The sequence below is a fragment of the Fistularia commersonii genome, chromosome 3 (genome assembly GCF_037954325.1).
Source record: "Fistularia commersonii isolate RoL2024-O1a breed Wild chromosome 3, RoL_Fcom_v1.0, whole genome shotgun sequence".
Classification (NCBI taxonomy): domain Eukaryota; kingdom Metazoa; phylum Chordata; class Actinopteri; order Syngnathiformes; family Fistulariidae; genus Fistularia; species Fistularia commersonii.
The window spans coordinates 24,588,951-24,616,721 of NC_141286.1; the positions used below are offsets into that span (position 1 = coordinate 24,588,951).

Sequence of the window (27,771 nt, forward strand, 5' to 3'; positions counted from 1 at the left end):
CATTCCTCTCTTTTACAGAGCATACCTTCACCTCTCTAGATGTTCCTCAACCTGTTCTCTGCTCTCACTACAGAGCACAGTGTCATGTGCAAACATTATGGTCCATGGAGATTCCAGTCTAACCTCATCTGTCAGCCTGTCCATCACCATTGCAAACAAGAAGGGGCTCAGAGCTGAACCTTGAACTTCTCTGTTACCCCAACGGCACACTGCACCACTGTCTAACAGCAAGCATACATGTCCTGCACCAGTCTGACATACCTCTCTGCCACTCCAGATTTCCAGATTGGAGATATTCAACCGTTCACCCTCTCATTCACACGTCATATAGACACACAGTCATTCACTCACGTTCATAAATCAGATAGATTCTGAGGAACCATTCCCGCTGCTCACAACTGCAGGCCCAGGAACGTCCAATCCTTGCGTGCCCGTGCTGGACGTGACGATTCCAGCTCATCCTGCGTGTTGCAGAGCTGCGGTCCGATGAAAACACCCCGCCGTTCTACTCGGCTTGATGGTTATTAACACGGAATCTGCTCAAGCCTCTGCCATCGCAGCAATAACGTTAAACAAGTAAATGATTAATTCTACCTTCGGACGGGCAATTTAATAATTGACGCGTTCGTGTGTTTGACCACACCCTGGGCTCCGCTTCTTGCACCACCTGTCAAATAGAAGGAAAAATAAAATAAAATAAAAAACAGGAAGGAGGTGTCGGCCCGTCACACGGAGGAACGGCACCGCCGGCCTGTCAGCTGACGATCATCTCCAAAAACAGCCTGAAGTCTCTCCTGCAGCTTTTATTACCAAAAACCCAGGTGGAAACAATTACCGGATTTAAGGACAACAACAGCGGCAGTGTGTGTGTGTGTGTGTGTGTGTGTGTGTTTTGTTTTTGTGCAGTCACACACACACACTGATACAGTGCGTGAAGCGAGCTTCTAAAGTTTCGCAGAGAGACGGCGTGCAGTTGCCAACTTTGCCTTGCAACTGTTTGGGTTCGTCCAAGTGCGGAGTTAAAAAGTGGGCGTGGCCTGAAAAGCTCCGCCCCTTTTCTCGGTCGCTTTGCATTGGATCCACATCAGTACGATTTGCGACAAGTAAAACTGACAAATACAAATATTCCCTCAATGTCCAGGAAGAGAAAAATTTACGGTTTTGAACAAAGTTAATGTAACCAGTGTATGATATTTTTCTTTATTTACTTGGATAAATTGATCATTGAATGATGGAGTAATGTGGGGTTTTTAACCTGACAATATAAAAGGATTTATGTTTTAACAGAGCAACTAAAAAAATATATACATTTTTTTTACATCTATACAAATGCATATGTAACATTTTGCATTGGAATGAGCAACTTTTTTAAATTCAAATTTCAAATTTAAAAATCTAGCCGTTTTTTTTTTCTTTATTTAATAGTACATTCAGAATGATTTAACATTAAGGAATAGTTACATTTATTTTACTTTACTTTTGGTTATCATTACATATAGCCCTTTGAGGGTAACTATTATACTGATGTGGCCCTCGCTGATCTCACCCAATCATGCTGCTTGCAGGACCGCGGCGGGCCATGATTGGTCGAGAGGCGGGGTCAGCCGACCTATGATTGACAGGTGACCAGTACGGGTTAAGCTCCGCCCCCTCATGAAAACCCATCTTTTGCAATGAATACATGTGAGAGCTGAGAGACGTATTTGTTTCTTTTGGTGTCATGAGAGGCGGAGCTTATTCTGCAGACGCACGCCGGCTGTATCCGTGGCGACGAAGGGAAAGTGATCTCTTATTTTCCGGATGATTATCAGCGTCAGGAATTATTACTGCTAAGATCATTGACCATAATTTTTGTTTCTTTTTTTTTTTTTTTAAGCTGGAGCTTAACGGTGTTCGGCCTCTGAGAGGACGCCTTTGCCAAGAAGTGGAAAAAAAAAACAAATAAAAAAACAAGTTAAATGATGAAGCTGCACGTCTGATCCTGATCTCGGGGTGTGTGTGTGTCTGTGTGTGTGTGTGTGTGTAGATGCAGCGGAGTGATTTTGCACAGTCATCGTCACGACACACACAAACACACACATGCACGTGCAAGGGGTCTTTTTATTAGGAACACCTGCACAGTGAAATCCGTCACATCCCGAGGAGTGGATTTACGAGCTCCGCCCGCGCCGAGTTCACGTTGACCCTTTCTGGGAGGTAATCATCGTGTCATTACACGGTAATTGTAGTGGCGGCGGCGGGGTCTGTTGCGGCGGCGGATTATGTTGAGCGGTTTTTCCAGTATTCTGCCTCTCTTATCTACGTAACCCTGGCAACGCCGTTGTTTTGTCCTCGAGCCACTGAGGCAGTCGGTGCTTTCCCGAAACGCAGGAATGGCGGCGTGATGAGTGAAAATGGCGAGGGAGATTGGAGGGACCCAATTTTGTGTTCTTCAAATACAAAAACTACACTTTTATGACTACTATTACTACTTGTGCTCCTTCTACTTCTAATTCTACTATAGCAAAAACAACTCAAGCTATCTCTGCTAAGAGTACTACAATAACAATAGCAAATACAAAAAACTTCCAACTACTTCTAATATTGCTTCTAAAGCTAGAAATAATGACAGGAATTGTAACAACAGTATCAACAACAATATCGATGATAATGATAATAATAATAATAATAATAATGATAATAATCATGATGATAATAGTGATAATAACAGTTATAATAATAATGGTTATTATTGTAGTTGTAGATTGACTAATAGATTCATATGTATTATTGTTGTTATAAGACTGATGTTATAAATTTAATTCAACAACAACAACAATGATTATTATTATTATCATTGTTGTTGTTGTTATTGTAGATTTACTGATAGATGAATACGTATAATTGTTGTGATAATACTGGTGTTATAATTTTAATAACACCAACAACATTTTTAGCATTATTATTATTATTATTATTATTATTATTATTATTATTATTGATAATAATAATATTATTATTATTATTATTATAGGTATGATTCTTGTTATGATACTGGTATTATGATATTAATGACAACAATAATATTAATAATTATTATTATAATTTTTGCTGTTGTAGATTTACTGATAGATGAATACGTAATATTGTTGTTATAACACTGATGATTTAGATTTAATAACAGCAACAACAATTAATTATATTATTATTATTGTTGCTGTTGTTGATAAATCTATTATTATTATTATTATTATTATTATTATTATCATTATTTATTTTTTTATAGGTATGATTGTTGTTATGATACTGGTATTAAAATATTAATGATAACAATAATAATTACTCTTATTAGCATTATAACATTTTGTAATACTTTATTGTACTTTTAACTCACTATTACACTACAGGATTCCAAAAGTAAAATGAATAGAATAAAATGCATGACATTTCTCAGTAAATATCTTGCTGAAGGTGTGGATGTGCGTGTTTGTGTGTGTTAGCTGTGTGTGTGTGTGTGTGTGTGTGTGTGTGTATTCGCGTGTGCACACTCCCCACCTGGAGGGGCACGTACAGTAAGTGCGGGTTGTCAACTGTGATATGTGGTGGCACGGTTGACATGTTGCCATGGCGCCCGAGCGCCACGGCTCTCCTCCCACCGCCGTCTGCTGCCTTTCAGCCTTTCATGCAAATAGAAAAGAGCAGGAAGGAACGCCATTCCGAGGGAGACTTTCTATCTCTACTTCTCAGTCCGGTGCTGCTCTTGGGTTGTACAACAACCCCCCTATAAATCAAATAATTCAAATGTTTTGTATATTTATCATCACATCATCTGCAAACACTGCAAAGGAAAGAAAAATTCCCTCCGAAAATACAAATCAGTCCTTTTCATTTGAGAATGGAGGATGCTGATCACACCGGATTTGTCAATCTGCTTATGAGATTATTTTTCCAGCCTAAAATAAAATTTGATTAGATTGGATTAGATTAGATCAGATTAGATTTGATTAGTCTCAATTTATTGTCATTAAACATGTGCAAGTACAGGGCAACGAAATGCAGTATAGCAGCTAACCAGATGTGCAAAAGAGCAGCAGGTGCAGATATAATAAATAAATGAACAGTATGTAAACGGTATATTATGTCAATCATTTGCAAGCAAGTTAAAACATAAAACCGATGGATATGTGCATTAAATGTCGTGGACTGAGGGCAGGAACTGTGGAAATAATTTACAAGTAGAAATGTACGGCTGTGAGTTATGCTGTCTAAAACTAGTGGAAGCTTAATTAAATATGATAATTCCCTTCAGAAAATGGACTTTAGCAGGCTTGGTCAGATTTCCTCCCGGGGGAAGGGGAGCGCCGGCCGTCGCCGCCTTTCGGAAAATCCTTCAAATACGTCCCGCTTCGGCGAAGTCATCTTCCGCCTCCTGTCTTTTTATTTGCCAAAATCCGAACGTCGTCGGTCAAAGATGAAATCCAGGAGGGGCCGGCGCCGTGGCGACCCCGAGGGCGACCCCGAGGCCCCGGCTCCGTCGCCCGAGTCCGAGTCCTCGCGCTTTCCCCTCCCCTTGAAAGCGCGAAGCGACGCATATCAAGTGGCGACACCGGCCTCCGGGATGAATAATTATTTTCCGCGGATTAATTAAACGGGACCTCGGCGGAGAGCCGGCGCTCCGCGGGCGTCGCTCCGGCGCGTTTTTTCCCGGCGTGGGTGTTTTACGGTTTTGAAAAGAAACTGATCAATGGAGGTCACTCTCAGACCGCTCGTGCGCGATTCAGCGCTGAAGAGGCTTGTTAGCGCGTTGGCATTCCGCCCTCAAGGTTAAGAACGTTTGCTTTCCGGAGCCGCCGTTTCCCTCTGATGTGACGAGAAAAAAATCGTCCCTTCATTTTCTCCTCGGTGGCGTTTATTCAAGGGGAAAAAAAAAAGAGGAAAGAAAGGAAGCCGTGCCGTCGCGTTCTCGCCGACAGAAGGGGCGGCGACCTCACCGATTTGAGCGGAAATGAGCGCCACTTCCAAACGAAGAACGCGAAAATCTTCATTAGCGCGTCAGTTTTAATGTCATTCATTTGGTTTTAGAAGCCGAGCTGTGCCGGAGTCTTGAGAAAATACGCACGGGGTGCAGGAAACGGCGGCGGCGGCGGCGGCGGCCTCGGTGGCGGCGGCGTTTTCTTCCGGGCTGAGCGCAGCACAAAGATCACATGGACTATAACTCACGAACACATCAAGCTCGCTTGCTCGGCGCTCAGGGCCTCGCCCGCTCCGCTCTGTATTTAACCACCGCTGACTGTCAAATCCTTCATCCCGATGCAGGAGACACACACACACACACACACACACACACAGAAGAGAAGAATCGCTGCGTCTCACATTTTTTTTTTTTTTTTTTCTTTATTACGGCGAAGGGAGGAGCAACCAGTGAGTCAGCGCCGGTTAACTTTTGGAGCTAATGCTCTGTGGCAGTTGTACAGGTTACTTCGGCCCCGCTCAAGGCACGGGAGTGTGTGCGTGTTTGCCTCTGTGTGTGTGTGTGTGTGTGTGTGTGTGTGTGTGTCAGAGTCGGAGAGCCGGGAACAGTTGAACTACTGCAGTCTCGCAGATCTCACTCAGGGAAGTCGGGGGTTTACAGCGGCAGAGATGGAAAGTTAAGTTGAAAACACAGGGAGGGTGGAGAGGGAGTGAGACGGAGTGAGACGGAGTGAGAGAGGAAGGTAAAATCCATCAGAAAAAGGCGGCTGCAGGGAGAAGAGAGGAGAGGAGAGGAGAGGAAAGAGGGAAAAGAGGATGATTGTACGGGTCTGAATCTGGCCTGGAGTTCCACTTCATGCACATCCATTATAAATTAAATGTTGTCCCTTTGAAAAGGTCTGTTAGGTTTGCTTTCTTTTATGCAAGTGTGTGTGGGTGTGTGTTACATTGGCTGTCTCTTTTTTTGTTTTGGTTTTTTGTCGAAGCTTCCACCCGGATTGCAAACCTCCTGATCCCGACATTCATCCGTTCATCCATCCATCCATTTATTATCTATAACGCTGACCTCAAGGTCGCGGGGGGTCAGCGGTCATTGGACTTATCATATATTCATTCATTCAGACATCAGTGGAGACACATTTATTATCAAGATAACTCATTCACTCATTTGCAGAAACAAATATGCATCACTTTCTCATCCACGTCACATGGAGACAAACAACAATTCACCCTTTCATTCAGACGCATTCATTGACAGAACACCCTCAGATCCACATGTCATATATTTATTCATTCAGATTTTCACCCCATCATGCAACATCAATAGATACATTCATTCGTAACGACACTCAGCAGTTCACCCTTTCACCTAAAACGTAAAGGCACACAACCATTCACCCTCTCATTCGTGTCATATGGAGACAAAAAATGATTCATCCTCTCATTCAGACGTCAATAGAGACACATTTCATGCACATTCATTCAGCCATTCATCCTCTCATTCACATGTCATATTTTCATACTTTCATACGTCATACTTTTTAATTCCTCTTCCTTCAGCTGCAGGGAATCTTCAAATCTTTGCACTTAAGACCTCAAAACACTTTATAGCCTTGACTTTGATACTTTATCGTTTTATTTGTATTTCTTACCCCCCCCCCCTTTTTTTTTTTTACTGTTTATACAATTTCCTACTATTATTTATTATTGTTATGTTTTACTTGAAACTCTGGCACAACAATTTCCTTCAGGATAAATAAAGTTGTTCTCATTCTTATTCCTATATAGAGTCATTCATCCTCTCATCCACATCAACCGCAGCCATAAACCCTTCACTCGCCTTTTCGACTTACAAACATTTACTCTGAACGAAATGATAAGACCTTATGTTTCCGGCAGAGAGCTGCGTTCCTCTAATACAAACCTTCTAGCAGTACCTTTTGCTCGCTCTAAGCGATCTCAGGCAAAACTGTTGTCAGTTCTACTACCTCAGTGGTGGAACAAACTTCCGGAAGCAACAAGACTAGCATCATCTCTCTCAACCTTCAAGAAACAGATTAAAACTTTTCTCTTTCAGGACTTTTTACTGCGCTGATTCTTGAGCTGCACCAGATCAGGTTAGGCACCAAGTTAGGCTATGCAGTGTGTGTGTGTGTACGTTTGTGTACGTCTTTTGTCAAAAAAAAAAAAAAAAAACTCACTAACCCAAGCTTACTGTTCTGTATATTTCCTGTGCATCTTGTATTTGCAAGTGTATTTGCAGTCCTTATGTCCTCTATTGTAAGTCGCTTTGGATAAAAGCGTCTGCCAAATGTAATGTAATGTAATACTCTCAGATCCGTTCGATGAACCTCCTGCATGTTCTCGGTCCGTGGGAGGAACCGGAGTAACCCCGCTCGGCCACGACCAGCCGTGGAGACTCCACTTCCTGTTTTAAGCGCTAACCCCTCCGCTAGCCAATCAGCGTCAAGTGAGCCGTCCAAAGTGGGCGTCGGACGAGCCGCGAGGGAGAGAGGTTGAACAGTCAAACACGCCGACTTTGGGAAATGGATTCATTCCATGTTTCCTGCCCGCCGACCGCGGGTGTCAGAGCCGTTCAGCTCAACCCGCCGTCGACCGGCTCCTCGGCGGCGCCGTCGCCACCCGCTCAACTTAAGATATTCACAGAGTTTATCGAATGCCGAAGGCTATCACGGCGCGAGTCGGTCGGAAGCGGGTCGCCGACGCGCCGCGACCGAATAACGGAGGAAAAGACGCGGGCCGAGAGGTCCGAAATACGGGAACGGCTTATTAGGGTTGAAATAAAGAAGAGTGATGGTGGAGTTAGATGCGGTTCGGGTGGAGGATGCGGTTGGAATATGTGAGGCCGGAGGCCACAGGCTGCAAATGAAACCGGGAGGGATTTCTCAGCAGCGACGAAGAGGCACCAGACCTGAAGAAATGGACAGAGAGTAAAAGAGAGAGAGAGAGAAAAAGACGTCCCGGATGCATCCGGCTTTTAATGGTTGCAGGAGAGAGAGGTCACGCCCCTCCAAGAGGAGGGAGGCGACCGCAATCGTGTCCATTTTCAGCCCCGTTTTCAGAAGTGACCGCGTTTTCCTGCTTCCGCCGCCACTAGAGGGCGTCGTTCATTCTTTCATTCATTCATTCATTCATTTTCTATCAGCTGCAGTCACGTGACTATTCGTCCTTATCCTCCTCATTGCACTTAAGACCTTAAAACACTTGATAGCCTTGACAATTTATATTTCATTGTATTTCTTATTCTCACTCCTTCCTACTATTATCTATCACTGTTATGTTTTTGCTTGAAACTCCGGCACAACAATTTCCTTCTGGATAAATAAAGTTCTTCTCATCTCATCTCATCGTGAGGCGGCGTTGCGAAGGAGGTGGAGCAATCCAACGCCGTCGATTCAATTCCCGGCTCCTCCTCGTGCGTCGGAGTTTTGTTGAGCAACTCGCCGAACCCCGAAATGCTACCCTGGCGCCGCTAGATGGCTGCCGACCGCTCGCGGTTCCCGTGATGGGTTAAATGCACGAGGGATTAAGATAGTAAATGAAAGTTCCCTTTCACGCACTCGTCTTATAGACAGAATCTCTTTCGTCTTTTTTATAAATTTGCTGTGTTTTAACGGTGCCGAGCTGACAACAATTCTTCCATCCATCCGTCCATCGGCTAGCGCTAATCCTGCACTAAGGGTCGTGGCGGATGCTGGAGCCCCGAATTTTCCCAATTTTTGCAGTTAACCAGCTGCAGGAAGCCCACGCAGACACGGGGAGGACATGCAAACTCCACACAGAAAGATCCTTCGTCGGAATCACGTCCTTCGTGATGCGACGCCACAGTTTTTGCGTACGTTATCCCGTTTGGAAACGCTCACCCGCAAGGCGCTAACCAGGCCGCCGGGAGGGTTCGGCGCCGAAACCGCCAACCTTCCGATCAGAGGAGCCCCTGCGTTTCGCCCGGCGCTCTTCTCGAATTCCCTTCCATCCGAGCGCCGCGGTTTTAGAAGTAGGTCAAGTAGCGGATAGACGGTTAGCGCCGCAGCGAGCGATTGGCCGGAATGCAAACGTCGCTGCATTCGGCGGCGCCGGGGCCGTGATTTAATGATGAAAACGAAGGAGGCGGCAAAACTTCGCCAGGGAAAAGCCGAGCGGAGCAGGCTGTGTCAATACAGTTAAGAATCAAAGCGTGTATCGGGAGAGGTGATTTATTTGTTGCTTTTTTTCCACTCCTCAAACCCCCGGACTTTCATCTCTTTTTATCTCGGCTCTCTGAAAAACCTTTTTTTTTGTCCGTTGCCGTTTACGTCCTTGGAAATGGAACCACCGCCCATTTCTCGACGGCGAGATTTTTTCATTTTTTTTATCTTAATCACCTGATTTTTACGTAATTTCAGCAGGAGTCAGAAAAAAAAAAACCACAACATAATAATAATCCATCAGAAGGTACATATATTATTCTAGCGAAGGTCTGATGGCATCAAATAATAGGTGGCGTTGACATTTCGTGGGTTCGGCCGGCACCGAGGCGCAGACAACAGCGGCGAGAGTGATGGAGGATAACGTCAAGAAAAAAAAAAAAAAAAAAAAGGGAGGAAGGGGGAAAAGAAGGGCTAGAATTCTTACCTTTTTTTTTTGAGGGAGGGGGTAAAAAAATGCATTTTTTCAACACCGCCAGCAGATGGCGCAGCACCTTTGGTCTCTGTGGGGAAGGAAAGGAAGCGAGGGAGAGTCAGAGAGAGAGAGAGAGAGAGAGAGAGAGAGAGAGCAGGCAGGCGGAGGAGAAGGAAGATATCTTATTTTTGTGGGGTTTTGTTTTCCTGGTTGACTGATCTCCCTCAGCGGTCTGATTGTGGGAGCCGACTCGTGGGAAGCGCTCTCTCATCGCAGGTGTCAGACGGCTGCTGGATGAGATTATTTGCCGGGGGGGGGGGGGGCGGGGGTGGGGGGGGGTCTCTGAATTCTGTGTGCACGTGCGTGTGCACGTGCGGGATCCTCATTAAAAGTCGAGGAGCCCCGATTGAAATTCAACGCGCCGCCGAGGCGGTTCCTGGCGTGCACGCAGAGATCCCATTGGCTAGCGCCGCGGAGGAGGGGGGGTTGCTTTCGTGAGATTTGAAGGATTGGTTCATTCATGGGTTATCTGTGCTGCTGATCCAGCCTGGCAGACCCGCATCCACGGGTCAGTAGGACCCAAGAAGCTTCTGGTCTTCAAGTGTAAGAAATTCAAGTCCAGTTACCGCGACAAGAAGGTTTCTGCAAGAATCCCAAAGAGACCGACAAGTCGTCAACATCTTTGGGCTAAACAACCAGTCACTCTCTCATCCAGACACACAACGATTCACTCTCTGGTTCAAACGTGTTTCAGAGCCGAAAAATAATTCACTCATGTGTCATATTGAGAAATATTGCGACATTCGAACCGTTCGCCCTCTCATTCGCACGCCATTTAGAGACGTCGGATCATTCGCTCACTCGTTCACATGTTTTTCGGGACAAAGAAGCGTTCGCCGTCATTCGAACATGTTTCACAGGCAAAAAAATCTGTATACAAACAACAATTCACCCTGTCGCTCAGATATCACACGTAGACATTTAATCATTCGCTTATTTATTTGAACAAAAACCGATTCGCTCCTGAGACACAGCGATTCATCCCGTCGCTTAAAAACCTGTAGATACAAACAGCGATTCACCCTCTCATGTCGCACACAGACGAACACTCAACAATCATCGAACAAAACAAAAACATTAGCTCACTCATTCACGTCAGTAGGAGACGTTCAATCGTTCACGTGTTCTAGAGAAAACCGTTCACCCTCTCCATCATTCACTCATTTATTTACACGTTTCATACAAAAAAATAATGATTGACGCAATAAATAGAGACATGGTGATTCACCCTGTCGCTTAAAAACACAAAGAGACGTGCAGCCGTTCATTCACGTGTCGCCGACGATCAGTCACTCACTCATTTAAAGGTCAAAAAACAAAAATTCATCATTTAAAGACGTCCGACCCGATCAGAATTGAATACCAGACATTCGAACCGTTCGCCGTCATTCTCGTGCCGCAAACAATAATTCACTCGTTCACTCGAAAACGTCAAAAAATGAGCCATTCGCTCCGTCATTCACATGTCGCACAGAGAAAAACAAAAAAACACTCATTCATATGTCGATAAAAGATATTCTGTTATTCTTTCATTCATTTTCTTGTTATTTAGACAAACACTCTGTTACTCAAACATCATTTGAGATAAACGAAGGATCGCAATTGAACCGGGAACCTCGCGGTCGTGACGCGGGGGCGCTAACCGCCGCGCCGCCTCCCATCTAATTATTTTCGTGTGAGTTAAAGTCAGCTCAGCTGTGACAGCCCGCTAACAGCCGCCTGCTAACGTGTCGGCGTGCTTTGTGCGTCTTTTAAATTGAATTTTCACGCCGACGGCGACCGGGATCTCAACAGGCGTCGTACCTGGGGGGATCCAAGGAGACAAAAATAAAAAAAAAACGAGTTTCCGATCAAATAATAAACAAGAAAACGGACGTCTCTCTCTCTTTCTCGACATGTTTTTGGTGGCGCTCACCTTCAGAAGGTGACGGACTTATCTCCTTATCACCTTTTTATTTAGATTTTAATTACCCGCGACTTGTGTTTGTGAGGTCCGGGAGGATCCGAGTGCCGAGACCTCTCGCCGACGCCTCCGTTGCGAGGCTTCGCCGCCGCAAAGGGAAAGGCGGCGAGGGGGGGAACTCTCCTGCTTTGTGTTTGTCAAAGTGTGTGTGTGTGTGTGTGTGTGTTTGGTCAGGCAAATTATAAAAACAAGCGGATAATGCGGGTTAGCAGACGAGATAAGCCATAATATCTTGTAAACTGGCAGTAGGGATAATTTAAGCCGGTCTTATGCTAATGTACAAGTGACTGTCAGCAACGGAGAGGGGAGGAAGAAAATGTCCTCAAACATCCTTAAAGCCCTAAATAGAGCCGCGTGGAGAAAAACAGACGTCGCAACTTAAAAAAAAGGGGGAATTAAAACAATAAATCAATTATAAATCGATGGATAGATAAATAAATGAACACAGCTATTTAAAAAAAAAAAGATAAACGTGAATATTTCAAACGGATTTCCAGGTCAGTGTGACGTGTTCATGTGATAAAATCTGTTAAAAACTGTTTAGGTGCAACTTGTTTAACAAGTCCTACCTGGTTATACATATTGTTATCACTGTTTATTGTTTATTTTTCTATTTTTGATCACTTTTTCTTGCACTGTCCACTTTCTGCTGTGAGCGGTTGAAAATTCCCCAACGTGGGACGATTAAGTCAAAGCCTGACAACTTTATTGTCAAAAACCGCCGTATATTCGCACATACAGAGCAGTGAAATAGCGTTGATATAAGACCCACCTGCATAAGTATAAAAAAATTATAAAATTATTTGTCAAAATTAGTTATGCAGACGTAGATATTGTACGGTTTGAATTTTAAAGTGACATAAGTGCTAAGGTGAAGTTGCGAAAAAAAAAAAAAAGTGATAGCAGTCTGAAAGTGAGGAATATTCTATTCTTCTATTCTGATCCAGGTCTAATTTGCATGCTTTAAAATAAATGTTTTAATGTTTTAATGTGTTGACGACGGCGTCTCCTTCAGGCCTGCCGTTGTTTCTGCAGCCAAACGTGTCTAAGACAAATGAGCTGATGGTCCAAAATCAGGTGGACATCGAGTCTGTCACTGTTATTTGTTTATCTGAAACCTCACACCGCTTATGTTTTATTATCTTTAGTTATTTATTCACGATAATCTACTCATTTATTTATTCTTTTTCTTTTTGTATAGAGTATCTGAGAACACTTCATTTCCTCCGGGATCAATAACGTATTCCTGATTCGGATTCTGAATAGATAGATAGATAGATAGATAGATAGATAGATAGATAGATAGATAGATAGATAGATAGATAGATAGATAGATAGATAGATAGATTGATAGAAAATTTAATTAAGTTAAATCAAACTAAGTACAAATAAGATACAATCAAATTAAATAAATTAAATTAAGTTGTTATTAAATTAGATAGATAAATAGATGGATGGATCACATATTTCATTTGGATGACTGCTATAATTTCCAGCAGTGATTTTGCAAAACTCCCTTGCACACACACACACACACACACACACACACACACACACACAAACACACACACACACACACACACGCACACACACTCACACACTAGCGCAGTAAATTAATACATACAATTGAAATAATAATTGAGCAACAATAATTTAAGTCTCAAATAAATCAAGTCAATAAATGGATGAATGAATGAAGGAATGAATTAATTACTGAATAAAAATACGATATTTATTTATAACATTGTTCTCCCACATCCAACACACACAAACTTATATTATATTAAAATATATCAATCCATGTTATTACAAAGATTATTGAGCAACAATGATATCAGATCAGTCTAACTACGTAAACAAATATGTAAATAAATGATGGAAATTAAGGGCTACATCTAATAATCAACACAAAGTAATCATTTGAACATTAATTTAAATAATTAGATATTTCATCCAAGGTTCTGCGGTAATGTCTAACACTGTACTGACAGCGCCAGCGCGCACACACACACACACACACACACACACACACACGCACACACACTAAATAGATCCATAGATACCATTCAAAAAGAACTCATTGAGAAACATTAACCTGCCTTACATGTCGATACCGAGCAAATTACCCATAAAGTAATTACATTCCTTTAAATACAATTACTGCTTTTTAAGCGTCAGCGCCCTTTGTCGCGTCTCTCTGTATAATTACGCAGATAATGACGATTTCGGCGCCGCTGCCTTCCCTTTGGTCTGGGTTTAGTTCATTCCCGCTCTTATTTGCACAGCAGCGGCGCCGAGGAGCCGCCATGTTCCGATGTTAATCTGTTTACAGGCAACCAGACTTTAATGAGATGATTTAGATCAGGTTTGCTTCGGCGCGTTAAATCAAACCGCGTCCATTGTTGGTCGGCGGCGGCGTCGGCGCTCTGGCCTCTGGAAAGAGGGTTCCAGGTTCAGCGGAGACTGTAAATCCTCTTTCCGTGCGGCCTTTTGATGGACAGGTGCAGGTTAAGCCCCGCCTCCCTCCATGTATAATCACTACGGCCCTTGAATAAATTAATATTTTCATTCATTTGTTTCATTTTACGTCCTCTTTGATTGACGGGTGACCGGTCAAGGTCAAGCCCCGCCCCTTTTTGGGTCCTCTGGACCAGACAACAAAAGCAAAATAAAATATGTTTATATGAATCATAATAAATAGTGAGGAGGAGGGAAAGAAAACTGGTATTAGAAATAATTTACCCATCCATCCATCCATCCATCCATGTATAATGCATTTAAATGAGTAGACACCCGCCTCTCCCTTCCTCCGCCACCTTTTCTTTCATTATTTCTCTTTTCCCCCTCCTTTCTTTGTTTAATTGAATGTTGCATGCTTTCGGAGCGGTTTTAAATATATAATGAGGTCATTTGCATTAGACTGCAGATCGGGTGACCTTTGCTTTTGCCAATAATTACTGTAAAACCGCCTCTGTCTGTCATCGCTACGGCGGCGGCGGCGGCGGCGGTGGCGGCGGCGACGGCCTCTCTGTGCTCACGAAAGGTTAGCTGGAGGCTTGTGTCTGGACTTATGAAAGAGCCTGAGGAAAATGTCATTAGAGCACCGGGAGAAGACAATCAGAATTAGCAATTGGAAATTCAATCAGGATGGCTTAAAAGATGATGCGCACGCGTGCGCGTGTGTGTGTGTGTGTGTGTGTGCGTGTGTGTGTGTGTGTGTGTGTGTGTGTGTGTGTGATTGAAGGACGTCCCCAGGAACGCCAAATCTGCCTCTCCTGGATGAGTGTGTGTGGTTTGAGGACGCCGGGGAAAGAGAGCTCCCGCCGGCAACTGATGGAGCCAAAGCGGCGGTTAAACGTGCTCGCTAAAGAAAATTAATTTTTTTAGCTTTTTTTAAATTTATTTTCTTTTTTAATCAAAGGCTTCCATAATTTTTTCATCTTTTATTTTGAACGTCCAAAATAAAGGTTATCTTGCAGGAGAAGGAACGACTGTGTGTCACCAGGCGACGTGTGAATGAGAGGGTGAGCGGTTGGTGGAGGTGGAGATAACTAACAAATAACTAACCAACGAATAAACATCTGGACTGACCAGTGGATTCATTAACGAATTATTTCTAATTTGAAAAACACGTTCGATTCGTACGCGTGCTCGTCCCCGCTTTCGTTCCACTTTTCGATCCCGAATCGTTTAAAAACGTATTTTCCAACCTGGGCCAGCCTGGGCCTTTAGCGACTTTCGAAATGCTTATTCCTCCTTTTTTTTTTTTTTCGAGCATTTTTAAGAAACTGTAACTGTTTAGGGAAGAGTCGGGGCAGAGCAGAGCGCTAACATCGGAGGCTCTGTTTTGTGCTCTTGGTTCTAGTCGCAGCGGCGCGTGACGTTTCACCTGCCGGACGGCTCTCAGGAGAGCTGCAGTGACAGCGGCTTGGGGGAACACGAGCCCGTAGGCAGTGGCTCCCTCCTCACACAACCTCTCCCTCTGGTGCAGGCGCAGGACGACTTCTACGAACAGGCCTCCCCCGACAAGAGGACCGAAGCCGACGGCAACTCCGACCCCAACTCCGGTGAGTTCTCGCCACTCGTCTTCACGAAGACAAACAAAAGCACGGGGGTTCGGCTTCGGGGGATGATTAGAAGCTCGTTCGGGGAGCGGATAAACCGCCAAACGGCAGGTCCCGAGCGTCGAACCCGCGCTTCGTTTAGCGTAACGCGGGCGCTCAAGTAGGTTTTTAGCGGATACGCGATCAGGTCATTCATTTCGCGGTTAATCATCCAGACTTGTTCGTTTCTCCCAGGAGCAAAGCGAGGCCTCCCACAGGCTCCGCACCTATTTGTGAAACTCATTTGATTTATTTAGAGATGATTTCCCAGTTGGAAAACTCCGGTGCTCGGCTGAAGATGTTAACTTCCCCGCTATTTCGGATGGCGAGCGCACGCGCGCGTCCGACCCACTTTCCCGCTTCCTTATCGTAAGGAGGTGGGAGCCGCGCCCGGCGCCAAGGTCGACGCCGGCCCTCTCGGCGCCGCACGATGTAGCCTACAGATCAACGGTTTGATGATTTGAAGGTTGCAGATGAACGAGGGCAGGGTTGCTCTTGGAGACAGCTAGCTTAACGCGTTTGGAACCTTGCGCTTGTACTTGTACTCTTCGGGTTGAATGTCGCCGAGTGTCTGAGCTAATCTGAGCTAATCTGAGCGCCAGCGGAGTGGATTAGAGGTATGGATGGAGCCGAAGGTCAACCTTCTTTTTCTATCTTCATCCATCCAACCCTCTCCCCCTGTATCCTCTTGTCTCACACCGACTAACTTCCATCCGTCCATAATCCTTCCCTCTGGTCTGTGGAGGCTCTCAGTCGTCCAGGTCGTGGTGAATTCTGGTCGAAATCTTCTTGTCTTGTCAACTGGACTTGACTTTCTTCACTTGAAGACGTTTCAGCCCTCATCCCAGAATCCCAGAGGCTTCTTCCGTTCCAATGACCGACTGGGAGTTTCTGATCCAACAGGTTTCACTCCTTTGTTTAGCTCCAGGTGATCCCGCTAAGTTGCACTGTTGTTCCAACAAATGACACTCCCATTAGCATAACAGCCCCCGCACCTAGTTTCTGCCAATCAACTCTTCCATTTACATAACAAGTCATCATAACCTAGACTCACCCAAAACCCTGGCGCTTATATTCAGAAATTCCCCGAAGGTCATTTGAAGTGAAGACTCCTCCGACCTCGGCATCCCTCTACCCAGATCTCCACCATCCTTCCTCTGTCCATGTCCATTTCGGAGCCGACTTTATCTTCAGAACATCTGCCGTCCCTCGGATGGACTCGCTCCTTATCCTACCAGTCGCCCCCATTCCAAAAAGAAACCTCCACATTTCCAGCTCTGCTCCCTTTACGTCCACCGTCCGTTCATTCACTAATTCGGCGGTACACTTGAATATGTTGTCCTTAAACCAGAATGTCAAGCATTTGAAAATGGATGAATCCGTTCCCGACCCCCCCCCCCAAATAAACGGCCTTTTATTTTGTTGTCCCTCTTGTTTTTAAGGCATTCTAAGTCCTCCTGTCCTTGGTTCAGCGTTCGTCCGAGCCAGATCCCAAAACGAACCGTTCACGCTTGACTACCATCTCGTTTGCAAAAACAATTTTAGTCAGGAATAAAGGTCTGAGAACCAGTGAGGTGTTTAGCCTCGATGGGCATTCGCACAATGGATGCTGCGGCGTTAGAGGTCAGCTAACTGTTAGCGGATTTTTTTTTTTCCTTCGACCGAATTTTCGTGACGCACAGAGGTCATATATTTTGTTCCGAAACCAGTGTAGTCCTGTGGTAAACCCCATTGAATGAACATTGTTTACAATTAGCAATTAGCATATCGCATTTAGCACGTTTTTTTGCGGTCGCTGGTCGTATACGTCCGCGAGATTCCACGAGGTTCAGCGAGGCGGTAACGACATGGAGCTAATCGGGAACCCTCTTCATTTCCTTCGGCTTGTATTTGCAGACACTTCATTCCGCGTCGTTACCAAAGTTACACATCCCATAATCCGAAGAGCCGCGGTTCGTAAAATGTTTATATCCGCATTTATCGTCAAACCCGGGCGGTTTGTTCCTCCGGATGGGCGAGTCGGCGAGGCGCCGGGAGAAAGGCGTCTCCCGCGGCGAGGCTTTTTTCAGGGTCGCAGTCGTCAGTCGGACGCTGAACAAACACAGCGGCGACCTTCATCTCAAAGTTCACCAGAAACAGGGATGATGTAACTCAGGGGCATCCAGACTTTACAAACTCAGCCGGCGGAATAAAAAGAAAAGCAAAGACTCACAATCATCTCTGGAGAAGTAAATAAATAGCTTTTTTTTTTTTTTTCTCCAGAACACTCTGTTAGGAAGGCGGTGTCTTGCTGGGGAATCAAAGAAAAAAAAAAAAAAGTCGAGTTAGAGAATGTGGAAAAGTGAGATAGAAGGATGTAAAAAAATATATAGCTTGGAAAACCGGGGAAGATGATGCTCATGGGCGCACACACACACATAACTGAATGAAGCATTTATTTGTAATTTAACTTGAAATCACTTTTTTGCTGCTCTATTTGTTGCTTCCAGTGATCTTGTGCCCAACCTCTGATTATTTCTTTTTTTTTATTTTATCTATTTATCTACAGATTTTTTTTTTTGTAATGAATTTCTTTGTCTATTTATTTATTTAATGTTTTTTTTTTTTCTCTGTATTTGTCCATAAATTTCAAATTTTATTTGAGATGAGATGAAATGAGAGATGAGAACAACTTTATTAATCCCGAAGGAAATTTTTGTGCCAGAGTTTCAAGTAAAAACACAATAGTAATAGATAATAGTGGAAAGGAGGAAGAATAAGAAATATAATGAATATAAATTGTCTTAGCTGTTAGCAGTAACTACAAAGATAGAAGATTCTCTGCGGCTGAGGGAAGAGGAATTAAAAAGTTAAAATTAGATTAAAAAGAATTTGTTTATTCCTTAATCTCAAGATTTCGGATTTATTTAAGTTACCTATACATCTATCGACTATATTTATTGATTTACATTTTGGATTTATTTATTTTATGATTTAGATCTGTATCAGTAAGCAGCGGCTCAATGAGACTCAGTTGTTTGTTACGTGATTCATTATCTATCAGTAAATCATAAGAAACGGTTAAATCTGCCTTTCCTGCCGGAGGTTCCTCCCCCTCCCCCCGCCGCTCAGCGTGTCCGGCCCGGGGTGCGCGACCCCCAAAAGGCGGCTTCTCCAAGTGGAGCTTCACCGCCAGGAATCCAGGGCAGGACCAAAAATACCGCGGCGCTTCGGCCCCCTCAGAGGCGGCAGCTGGCGCCGGCGGCCCTGAAGTGGATTTACGCGCGGGGAGGCCTTACATGAGCAGGTGGCCTAGATTAGCCACGTTTTTCCAAAGGAGACGGCGTTTAAAGCGTTCCAATCCAATTCCGGAAAAAACACCCGGCACCGTTCAGGAAGACCGTTTTCTCTCCCGATATTTGCAGCCGGAAGTTAGCGAAGATAGCGAATTAGCGAGTGCCGTATCTCGTAAAACCGACCTCATTCCTGGCGTTTAGACGAACGCCTGAGCCGCACGGCACCGAGAGGGTAACGCGGCAGCCGTCCGGTCCCCGAGATCCTCATCTCGATCGTTGGCTTCACGCGCAGATGTTCAGCCTCTGGGACGGAAATACGTCCGAATATCGGTGGACATCGAATGCGGACCTTCTATTGGAAATGGTACGGCCGAAAATTGTACCTGGTAGTTTTCCCCGCCCGAAGCGTCATGGCCGAACCTCGTCCGAAATGTTTTTTTTTTTACAGTAATTTAATCGGCTAACTTTTTGACACCTTTTTTCCGTCGCGGAGAAAAAAACAAAGCCCCGGTCCAACGGTCGCAGCTGGCGATTTGGCAAAGTTACTAAGAGATTATCGGCCGACTCTGTTGGAGAGGCTCTGATTTCCTTCCCAAACTCCCGGAGAAGAATATCGGAAACAACAGAGAAGCGGTCGCCGGGCCGAAACGAAAAAAGGAAGGAAGGAACGTTCCCGTCAATCAACCGCGATCGTGTCAAACACAGACGGCAACGTCAGGAGATGAGGGACGGCGGAGACGAAAAGTCCTGTCGCGGCGAGCCGGGAGTTCCTTCCAGCCACGCTGAGAGGAAACCGGTTCTCAGAATCAAAAAGACAGACAGAGGGGTGAACGGGGGAGTCATGATTATTTATTAAACAGCGACAACAAAAGTCTTATTGACTTGAAAACATCCAAAAGAAATACGGACGGAACCGCACAAGTTGCGTGCGCACAAACACACACACAGCTAATGAAAGCAAAGCGGATATTAGAAATTGACAGCGGCATGAATCTTGCATGAGCGGCAGGAGTTTGCGTCGCTCTCTGTTTTCTTTGTGTCGTTTCGAGCGTCCGGCTCAGAAGCCCCGCGGCCCCGAGCCTCGCTTTCGTTTCAAAACAAAACAAAAAAATTAGCGATAGCATTAGCATCGAGGTCGGGATTCTCCCCCGCGTAGCCGAGTTCTGCTCCGTAACATCCCTCCCCTCCCCGCGGGCGAGCAGTCGGCGACGGCAGCGAGGAAATTAACAGACAGAAACCTCCGCTCAATGTGCGCTAACAGCTACAAGCTAAGAGCTGATACAATAGTCGCTGAATTGAAATCGGAAAACTTATAAAAAAAAGAAATATATGAAAACTTCATCTTGCAGCTTGCATGCAGAACCCGCATGTGAGGGACCTACTAACACCAAGTATACCATTTTTTGACTTCGGCACTTTAGCATGACTAATTAGCATCATGTCAAAAAGAAAAACTTTTCGTATAGCTGGAAGTTTCTGCTGTTTTCGCTGTCCTAGCACCTTTTCAGGGACGAGGCAGTTTCGGACAGTAGGAGCATTTTAACCCCTTCTCCATGGCAAGATCTTTTAATGACGTGCGAAATACTTAGCGATTGATGTAACTCATAAGCAACGCCCATTACCGCATAAAAAATACTGTTTTCTTGCAACCAAATTGACAGAAGTGGACCGACTAGCCAGTGGACTGGCTAGCTAGTGGACAGACTAGCGAGTGGACCGACTAGCTAGTGGACTGACTAGCTAGTGGACTGGCTAGCTCGTGGACCGACTAGCTAGTGGACTGGCTAGCTAGTGGACCAACTAGCTAGTGGACTGGCTAGCTAGTGGACCGACTAGCTCGTGGACCAACTAGCTCGTGGACCGACTAGCTAGTGGACTGGCTAGCTAGTGGACCAACTAGCTAGTGGACTGGCCAGCTAGTGGACCGACTAGCGAGTGGACCGACTAGCTAGTGGACTGCCTAGCTAGTGGACGGACTAGCTAGTGGACTGGCTAGCCAGTGAAATGCAGTGCAGCCTGTGTCCAACAGATGACACCACAACCGTCATCAACCTGCAGGCCAATAAGAATACGTGGAATATCACAAATTTCCGTGCGGTCATGAAAGAATTTGTGTCCTGGAGAGGCTCTTCAGCAAAAGTGCGCACGCTAAATTAAAAAAACACGACGAACACGATGTTCCTCCCGTGAGGCGAAGGTCGGGGTCACTGCGTCCCGCCCAGCCTTCCTCTGCTCGTTTCCCGATTCCAGACATGAGTCAGTCCCCGCTCCAATTATACATATTTTTTCCAGTCTGTTCGTTTCATTTCTGATTGCAAAGTCTGGACCAGACGCCGTCTGAGCTCCTCCAAATTAAATGACAATAAAATTCCATCGTGCATGTCAGCGTCGAGTTCCGAGTATATTTTATAGGTCCCGCCGAAAAGCCCGAGGCCGGCGACACGCGGCACATCTGTCACCGTGGTTACTGGTGTCGAACAGACTCGGAGTTCGGACCGACCCGCCGGTCGCGGCACATTTGGTAATGAGGACCGAAAAGACCGCGGATCGGACGTTTAACGATCGCGCCTGATGAGGGATCGCGCGCCGAATGATCGGTCGAACAAACCGGAGCCGAACGAAGGCGTCAAACTCCGGGCAGAGCGGCCGACTCCAAACACGGAGGATGGATTGCTAACTCTCGTTGCTCTGGACTCCATTTTTGTAGTCCAGTTCGGCTTCATCGGCGTTCTTCCGCTTTTGCCGTTTGCCATTGTTGTTTCGATAATTGAAATTGGCTGTCTGACCCCACTGAGTCCACGCAAAACTTCTGACATGATTGACCGATGTCGGGTCGGGTTTTTCCCACGAGCACACTGACGGCCGCGCCCACTTGCCCCAGCTGGCCCAGATCTGTCCACAACTAGTGCCGATTGGGAATCGTGGCTAAAATCTGGGTTCACGCTGGACCGGCAATATGCTTATTTTTGTTTTTCCCGGGTTCGATCGAAATGTTCCCGTCGTGGGACGATTCAAGGCACACTCTGGTGCAAGTATTTCTGGAAAAACATGGGCCGCCGTCAGCCAGATCTTCCGCCGCCTTTACGGAAGGCGGTCGGACCTGCGAGGGGAGGCGAGCTGGAGGGGAATGGACTCAAACAGTGATTCTTGGCTAAAATCCGGTTACACACCGGACCGACAATTAGCTGTCTGAGTTGTATTGAAATTTCCCCATCGCGGGACGATTTAAGGCCCACTGGTATATATATTTCTTGCAAAAAACATCATTGGATCCTACGCCTGGAGGCAAAGCGCCGTCCAACCAGAACGGTATCTTTCGCAACTCTTGCAGGGAAAGTGACGAGGAGTGATCGGTCACAGTGTGACGAAGGGGGCGGAGGGGAGGAAGAGGTTGAAAACACATAAACAACAACAAAAACAGAAACGCTCCAACTGCCGTGTTCACCACCATGAAAAATGAAACCACTACGACCATTAATCACTGACGGACGGCAAATTATGAATGACTCCCCCGCCGCCGGACTCAGCTATTTCGGCCCGACGCGCTTCGCCCTGATGGAAAATGCATTAATAAATAAATGAATAAAGCTAACCTTTACAGAGGTTTTGAACAGCGCCAGGTGTCCGGACGTGCGCGTCAAATACTCGCCGGATACACGACGTCGCGGTAAACTGTGTACTTTTGTCACGATAAGCAGTAATATAATAGTGTACACAGCGTTTGTTGATTTGCTAGCTGATAAAAATCACTTATATGCTGTATTTGTGTATGAGATAAGTAAGCATGTAGGGAAACGGACACCCCCCTCTGTCTGTCAAAGTGGTACATTCCAATGATTCAATAATAGCTGTTTGTTCTATGCATGCATTCATATTGATCCAGTTAAGAAATTATCATATATCTGTATAATTATGTCTATATTAATCAGGGTGAGTAGAAATTCATCTTTCTGTGTATTTGTACAATTATCCAAACACTCCTCGCCGCAGAGCGCCGTCCTCCCCCGTGTGCACGACGCATGCAAAGCAGCCTTTTTCCCAAAAGCGCCGCGGATCCGGGAGGACACGTGTCCTGGTCCTGTTTGGCGAGCGTTTCCGATCCGGGAAAAGGCGAAAAACGTCCCGTCGTCGGGATACCGCCCATCGTTCGGACGCCAGGTCGCCATCTTCCAGGCTAAACGCGTTTTACGTTCGCGCGCGCGTGTGTGTGTGTGTGAGCGAACTGTAATCCATCCACGCCTGTGAGCTTAGCATCTGCCGCGTTTGGAAACGCAACTATCGCTTAATCGTATGATTTGAATCTTTTTTTTTTCTATTTTTTCGGGATAAAAGTAAAAGGCATGTCCAACGAAAAAGCGAGCGCTGCCAGCAGCCGAGTCGCTGCTGTTGCAATTCGGGGTAAACAAATAGCAGGCTGTCGGCCTGGCAGACGTCCGATTGCCTCAGTCACAGTTGGCGCGATGTTCGGAAGCCAAGGCATGAGACGGATGTCACACATCTCTGGAGAATAACCCCACGCCACCAGATATTGACCTATTTACATCCTCGGAGCATTAACACCACCCGCTGGAAAAAAAAAACCAAAAAAAAAAAACCGCTATTTTCCTGTCCCGTTACGGTCTTTGTTGGCGTCGCGCGTTCGAGGTGGAAACCACCCCGAGTCTGCGAGCGTCCCTTTTCTTTCCCTCTCTGTTTGTGTGTTCCCGCTGATAAATAAATCCCATTGTGTGGAGAGGAAGTGGCGGAGTAGCCGGGGCCCCCTTGACCAAGCCTGTGGGTGGGTGGATTCATATATCAGGGAGCAGCGTTAATCTCTCTCAGGTATTGGAAAGCCAACCCTCAGTAAATATGTTGCCCCGGGATACAATGGGGTTTAAAGGATTTCTGTCTCCAAAGAGAAATTAGGCAGGAGCTTCAGAAGTGAGCTAAATGGAAATGCTTGCTGGAGCATACAGGGAGCGGGGCGCCGCTGTCAGCGAGTAAACGTCGTCTCGGAGTAGCCTCAGTCATTATCGTGGCGGTCGGTGCCAACAGCCGGGGTTAGCAGACGGGTGGGCTGATGAAGAGCATCGCCTAAGATGATTATTAGTCACAATGGGGAGGAGAGAAAATCCGAGGACTCTCGATTACATGGGAATGGGATTTTTTTTTTCCCCCTTCTTCTTCCGCAAGCGCGCGCGCGTGTGTGTGTGCTATTGGTAAAGTGGCTAATTACAATAATTGTAGTTACTGTAATTAGCCACTTTACTGACTAACAATTACACGTTGCACTGTTGTGTTGCATCGCAAATCACACCCGTCCCGCCTGATTTGTGTTTTTGTTTAGTGCTAATTCCAGGCGGCGGTTTTAGGGACCCGCGTCCCAGTGACGCGCTGGCAATCATCTAAAACTTAAAAATTAAAAAAAATTAAAAATATGCGCAATTAAATTTGAATCAGGCGAATCAATGCAAGAATCTCTGCTGGACTCATTTTAGCAATGAAACACTAAAAGTGTGTTAGTATTTTTTTTTTATTCCACCCACCTCTACTTTTTTTTTTTTTGTTTCGCTATTAATTACCTAGAGTGGAAGCTGCACGGTTTAAGTGAAAAAACACAAAAATCTTTTTTTTTTTTTTTTTTCCGTGGCGAGGTTGAGCGCCGATTTGAAACCGGGTGTCTTAACGCGGCGGGTAGAAAAACGGGACGTTAACCGGAATGAGTTATCACGCCACTTTAAGCTCCGCTCTGAATGGACTCCTTAAAAAAGCTGCACCTTAACCCGGGGGGGGGGCGAAGGGGATCTTGGGACTGCGAGTGTTGCGATAGCGCGCTAATCCCCCCCGCCGGGCGCCGTGCGACGTGGGCCGGCGGGGATTCGCCGGAGGGGAAAGGAAACCGACAAATCCGTAAAAAAAAAAAAAAAAAAAAAAAAAAGAGAAAAAAAAAGTGGAAAGTCGCTTCTTTCACGCGTCGCCTCAGAATGGAGGTTCTCAATATACACGGAGGTGAATGAGTGTCGCGGAGACGGCCTTTGTATCGCCGTGGGGATATACAGGAAATCCACTCTAATCCATACAGTTGAGGTTTTACACATTCGCAATAGGAAGACTCTTCCAGGAGATGGAAGGGTTGCAATTTTAGAGGAGAAATTTGAAGTAAAATCGGCGTTCGCGGTGGAGCCGGAGCGCATCGAGCGTTCCCGAAAAACTATTTAAAGTGGATATGGAACGCTGACGGAGGGAGGCCATTTGTCGGATATGCAGTCATACTTTAACTTATGGGTTGAATTTCGACCGGGACTGAACTCGCGACTCACTTTGCTGGTTTTCAAAAATTCAATTTCCCCATTAAAACGAATGGAAGTGCTTTAAATTGGTTCCGCCTCCCCTTCCATGGTGATAAAATGAGACAAACATATAATAATACATGATAAAAGAGGATGTAAAGAAATGTTGTTTTATTAATTGTATTTACCTCAAAGATGCTCACTTCACCTAACTTACCGGCTACACACTTCAAGCTACAATATGTTGCTATCGTTATAGCTAGCTAGTTTAAACGCTCATCCCGCACCAAACTCAGATCTTTCCTCCAATCACAAAGCGACAAATTGCAAAAAATCCCTAAATTGATGCACTTGTAAGTCAGTGTTCTGCTGAATGTGTGACTGTATATACGTGTGTGTGTGTGTGTGTGAGAGGTTGGGCTGGAGCATATGGTGTTTAGCTGCTGCAAAAAATCAACAAGGAGCCGAAGCTGATAGCACTTGGTTAATTACAGAAGCGCTGCTTCTTTTTTTTTTCCTCCAACCTCGACTGCGACACCGGGAACCCCGGCAGATGTTTTTTGGTTCTCTGAAATTATTTTAGCGCGAACGTTTCGATCCGGCAGATGTTTCTCCGGAAGAAGACGTCGACGGCGTTTTTTACTCCGCGCCGTACGATAGGAGCTGTTGTGCAAACTGTGCCGTTAAAAAAAAACGAAATGAGTCTTTTTCGGTCGCAGGATCCCGGCGTCGAACTCTGACGCAAGTTTGTTCCCGGGCTCGTTTAAATACGAACGCCGTCAAAAATGACAATCTGTCGTTTCCGTGACGCTTCGCCAGGAACGCCCGACCTGGAGGGCGAAAACTCCCAACCGGGACCTGTTTAATTTCTAGAAGACGTCCCTCGCCTCGAGTCTTCGGCTCCTTCGCATCCAAGGAGCACTTCAGGGTGTTTCAGCCTCCCGCTGAGAGGAGCCATTAACGCCTCCGAGAGACTCTCGTCCAGCCGCCTTCGCGTCATGTGATCGGCCTTGGCGGGGGTTCGTGTCTTTCTGAGAGCCGAAGTGGCTGAAAGGAGCGCCGTCGGGGTGGACCTTCATAGGTGGAGGGGGCTCGGCCAATCGGAGGGCAGGACAGTAAACCCTTGTTTTTCGCGGGGGGTTACGTTCCAAAAAGAACCCGTGATAGGCAAAATCTGTGAAGTAGAAACCTTTATTTTTTTTTTACAATTATTATACAATTAAGTACTCTAATATGTATTGAAAAGAAAGAACAAACCTGTTTACAGGCTCAATCATTTGTTTCACAAATAAAAGTACTGTACTTTAGAAACGTTTTTTTTCAACAAATAACTTCTGCACTGTACTGTCAAATAATAATTTTAATCATCAATGTGAACAGAAGGCTTCAAATTGCGGAGATTAGCACCGCCCACCGCGACCCGAGTTATTGGATTAAAAGGGAGAAAAGTAAAAATGATTATGAAAAAAATTGCGGACAGTTGCAACCCTTTTTTGCATTTTTATTAAAACTCATCGCTGCTGTCGTCCTTATGTTTTTTTCTTCCTTCTTTAAGGAACGAACGGAAGATTCATTCATTCCGTAATGCCGACCTACAGACGCATAGCTTTTACCTTCCCTCAGCATGTCCAGAAGTTTAACTTTATCTGCGATAGATAGCATCTTCCGCTGCCTTTTGGGCCCTGCAAGGTGCTTTTGTCGCTCCAGAGCGTTTTGAGAGAAACTCGAAATTGCAAGAGAATTTGCACGTACGTCATGTAAATCTGTCAAGCTGTTTTACGTACCTGTACATATTAAACTGCAACGTTATTGTCGCACAGGTAGAGAAGAAGCGGAGTGACTTTTTAGCCAATCAGAATGCAGAACACAATGCACGATGCAAATCCGTGAAGTCGCGAAACCGTGAAAAGTGAACGGCGTTATAGCGAGGGATCACTGTACGTGTCTTCTGGCGGCGAGGATCCTGGATTCTTCGTCACGCCGGTGCGTTGTTGACAATCCAACCGCAGTTTAACACCAACGTGATCCCAATCGGGCACCGGTTTAGATATTGGGCTGACAGGGTCGAGGTTAAAGCACGGCGCTATGAAATTCATTACATGTCAATGGTGTGTGTGTGTGTGTGTGTGTGTGTGTGTGTGTCATTGACAGAAAGAAGGGTGCTCAACAGAGACTTCAGACGGGCGCAACTAATAAGAGGCGAGAAAGGTGAGACAGATAATATCGCATTTGAAATGAGAAAGAGGGACGACAGTGAAAGTCAAGGTGAGCTGACAGAGTGCGAGGCAAACGGCGTGCCGGCCCGACGCCCGCCGATCCTCCGAGGCGATAAAGGAGGGAAAAGGTCAGAGACAAAGTAAAGCACGTTTTAGAGGCGAAAAGGTGGCTAATGGCTCCTCGGTGGCGCCGCTTGTGCGCTGACACCCCCGGTAGAGCTTGGCCGCTGTCAGAATAACGTCCCGGCAGTTTAAAAATGGCGGTATGTTCTCTCTTGGATACCCAAAGCACTTCTGAGAACTTACGTAACCCGG

The 27,771-nt window shown here is 45.6% G+C and overlaps 1 protein-coding gene across 3 annotated transcripts in view; it reads left to right on the forward strand.

The window, feature by feature from the left end:
- The window catches only part of pcdh9 (protocadherin 9), a 233,046-nt gene that overhangs the window by 156,794 nt on the left and 48,481 nt on the right, over positions 1–27,771 (forward strand). For 2 of the 3 annotated variants that reach the window (XM_086144359.1, XM_086144360.1), the window contains one exon: positions 15,459–15,660. In XM_086144359.1, the coding sequence (XP_086000485.1) occupies positions 15,459–15,660 (202 nt within the window). The remainder of the gene's footprint in view (positions 1–15,458; positions 15,661–27,771) is intronic. The other variant, XM_086144361.1, reaches the window with a different exon arrangement.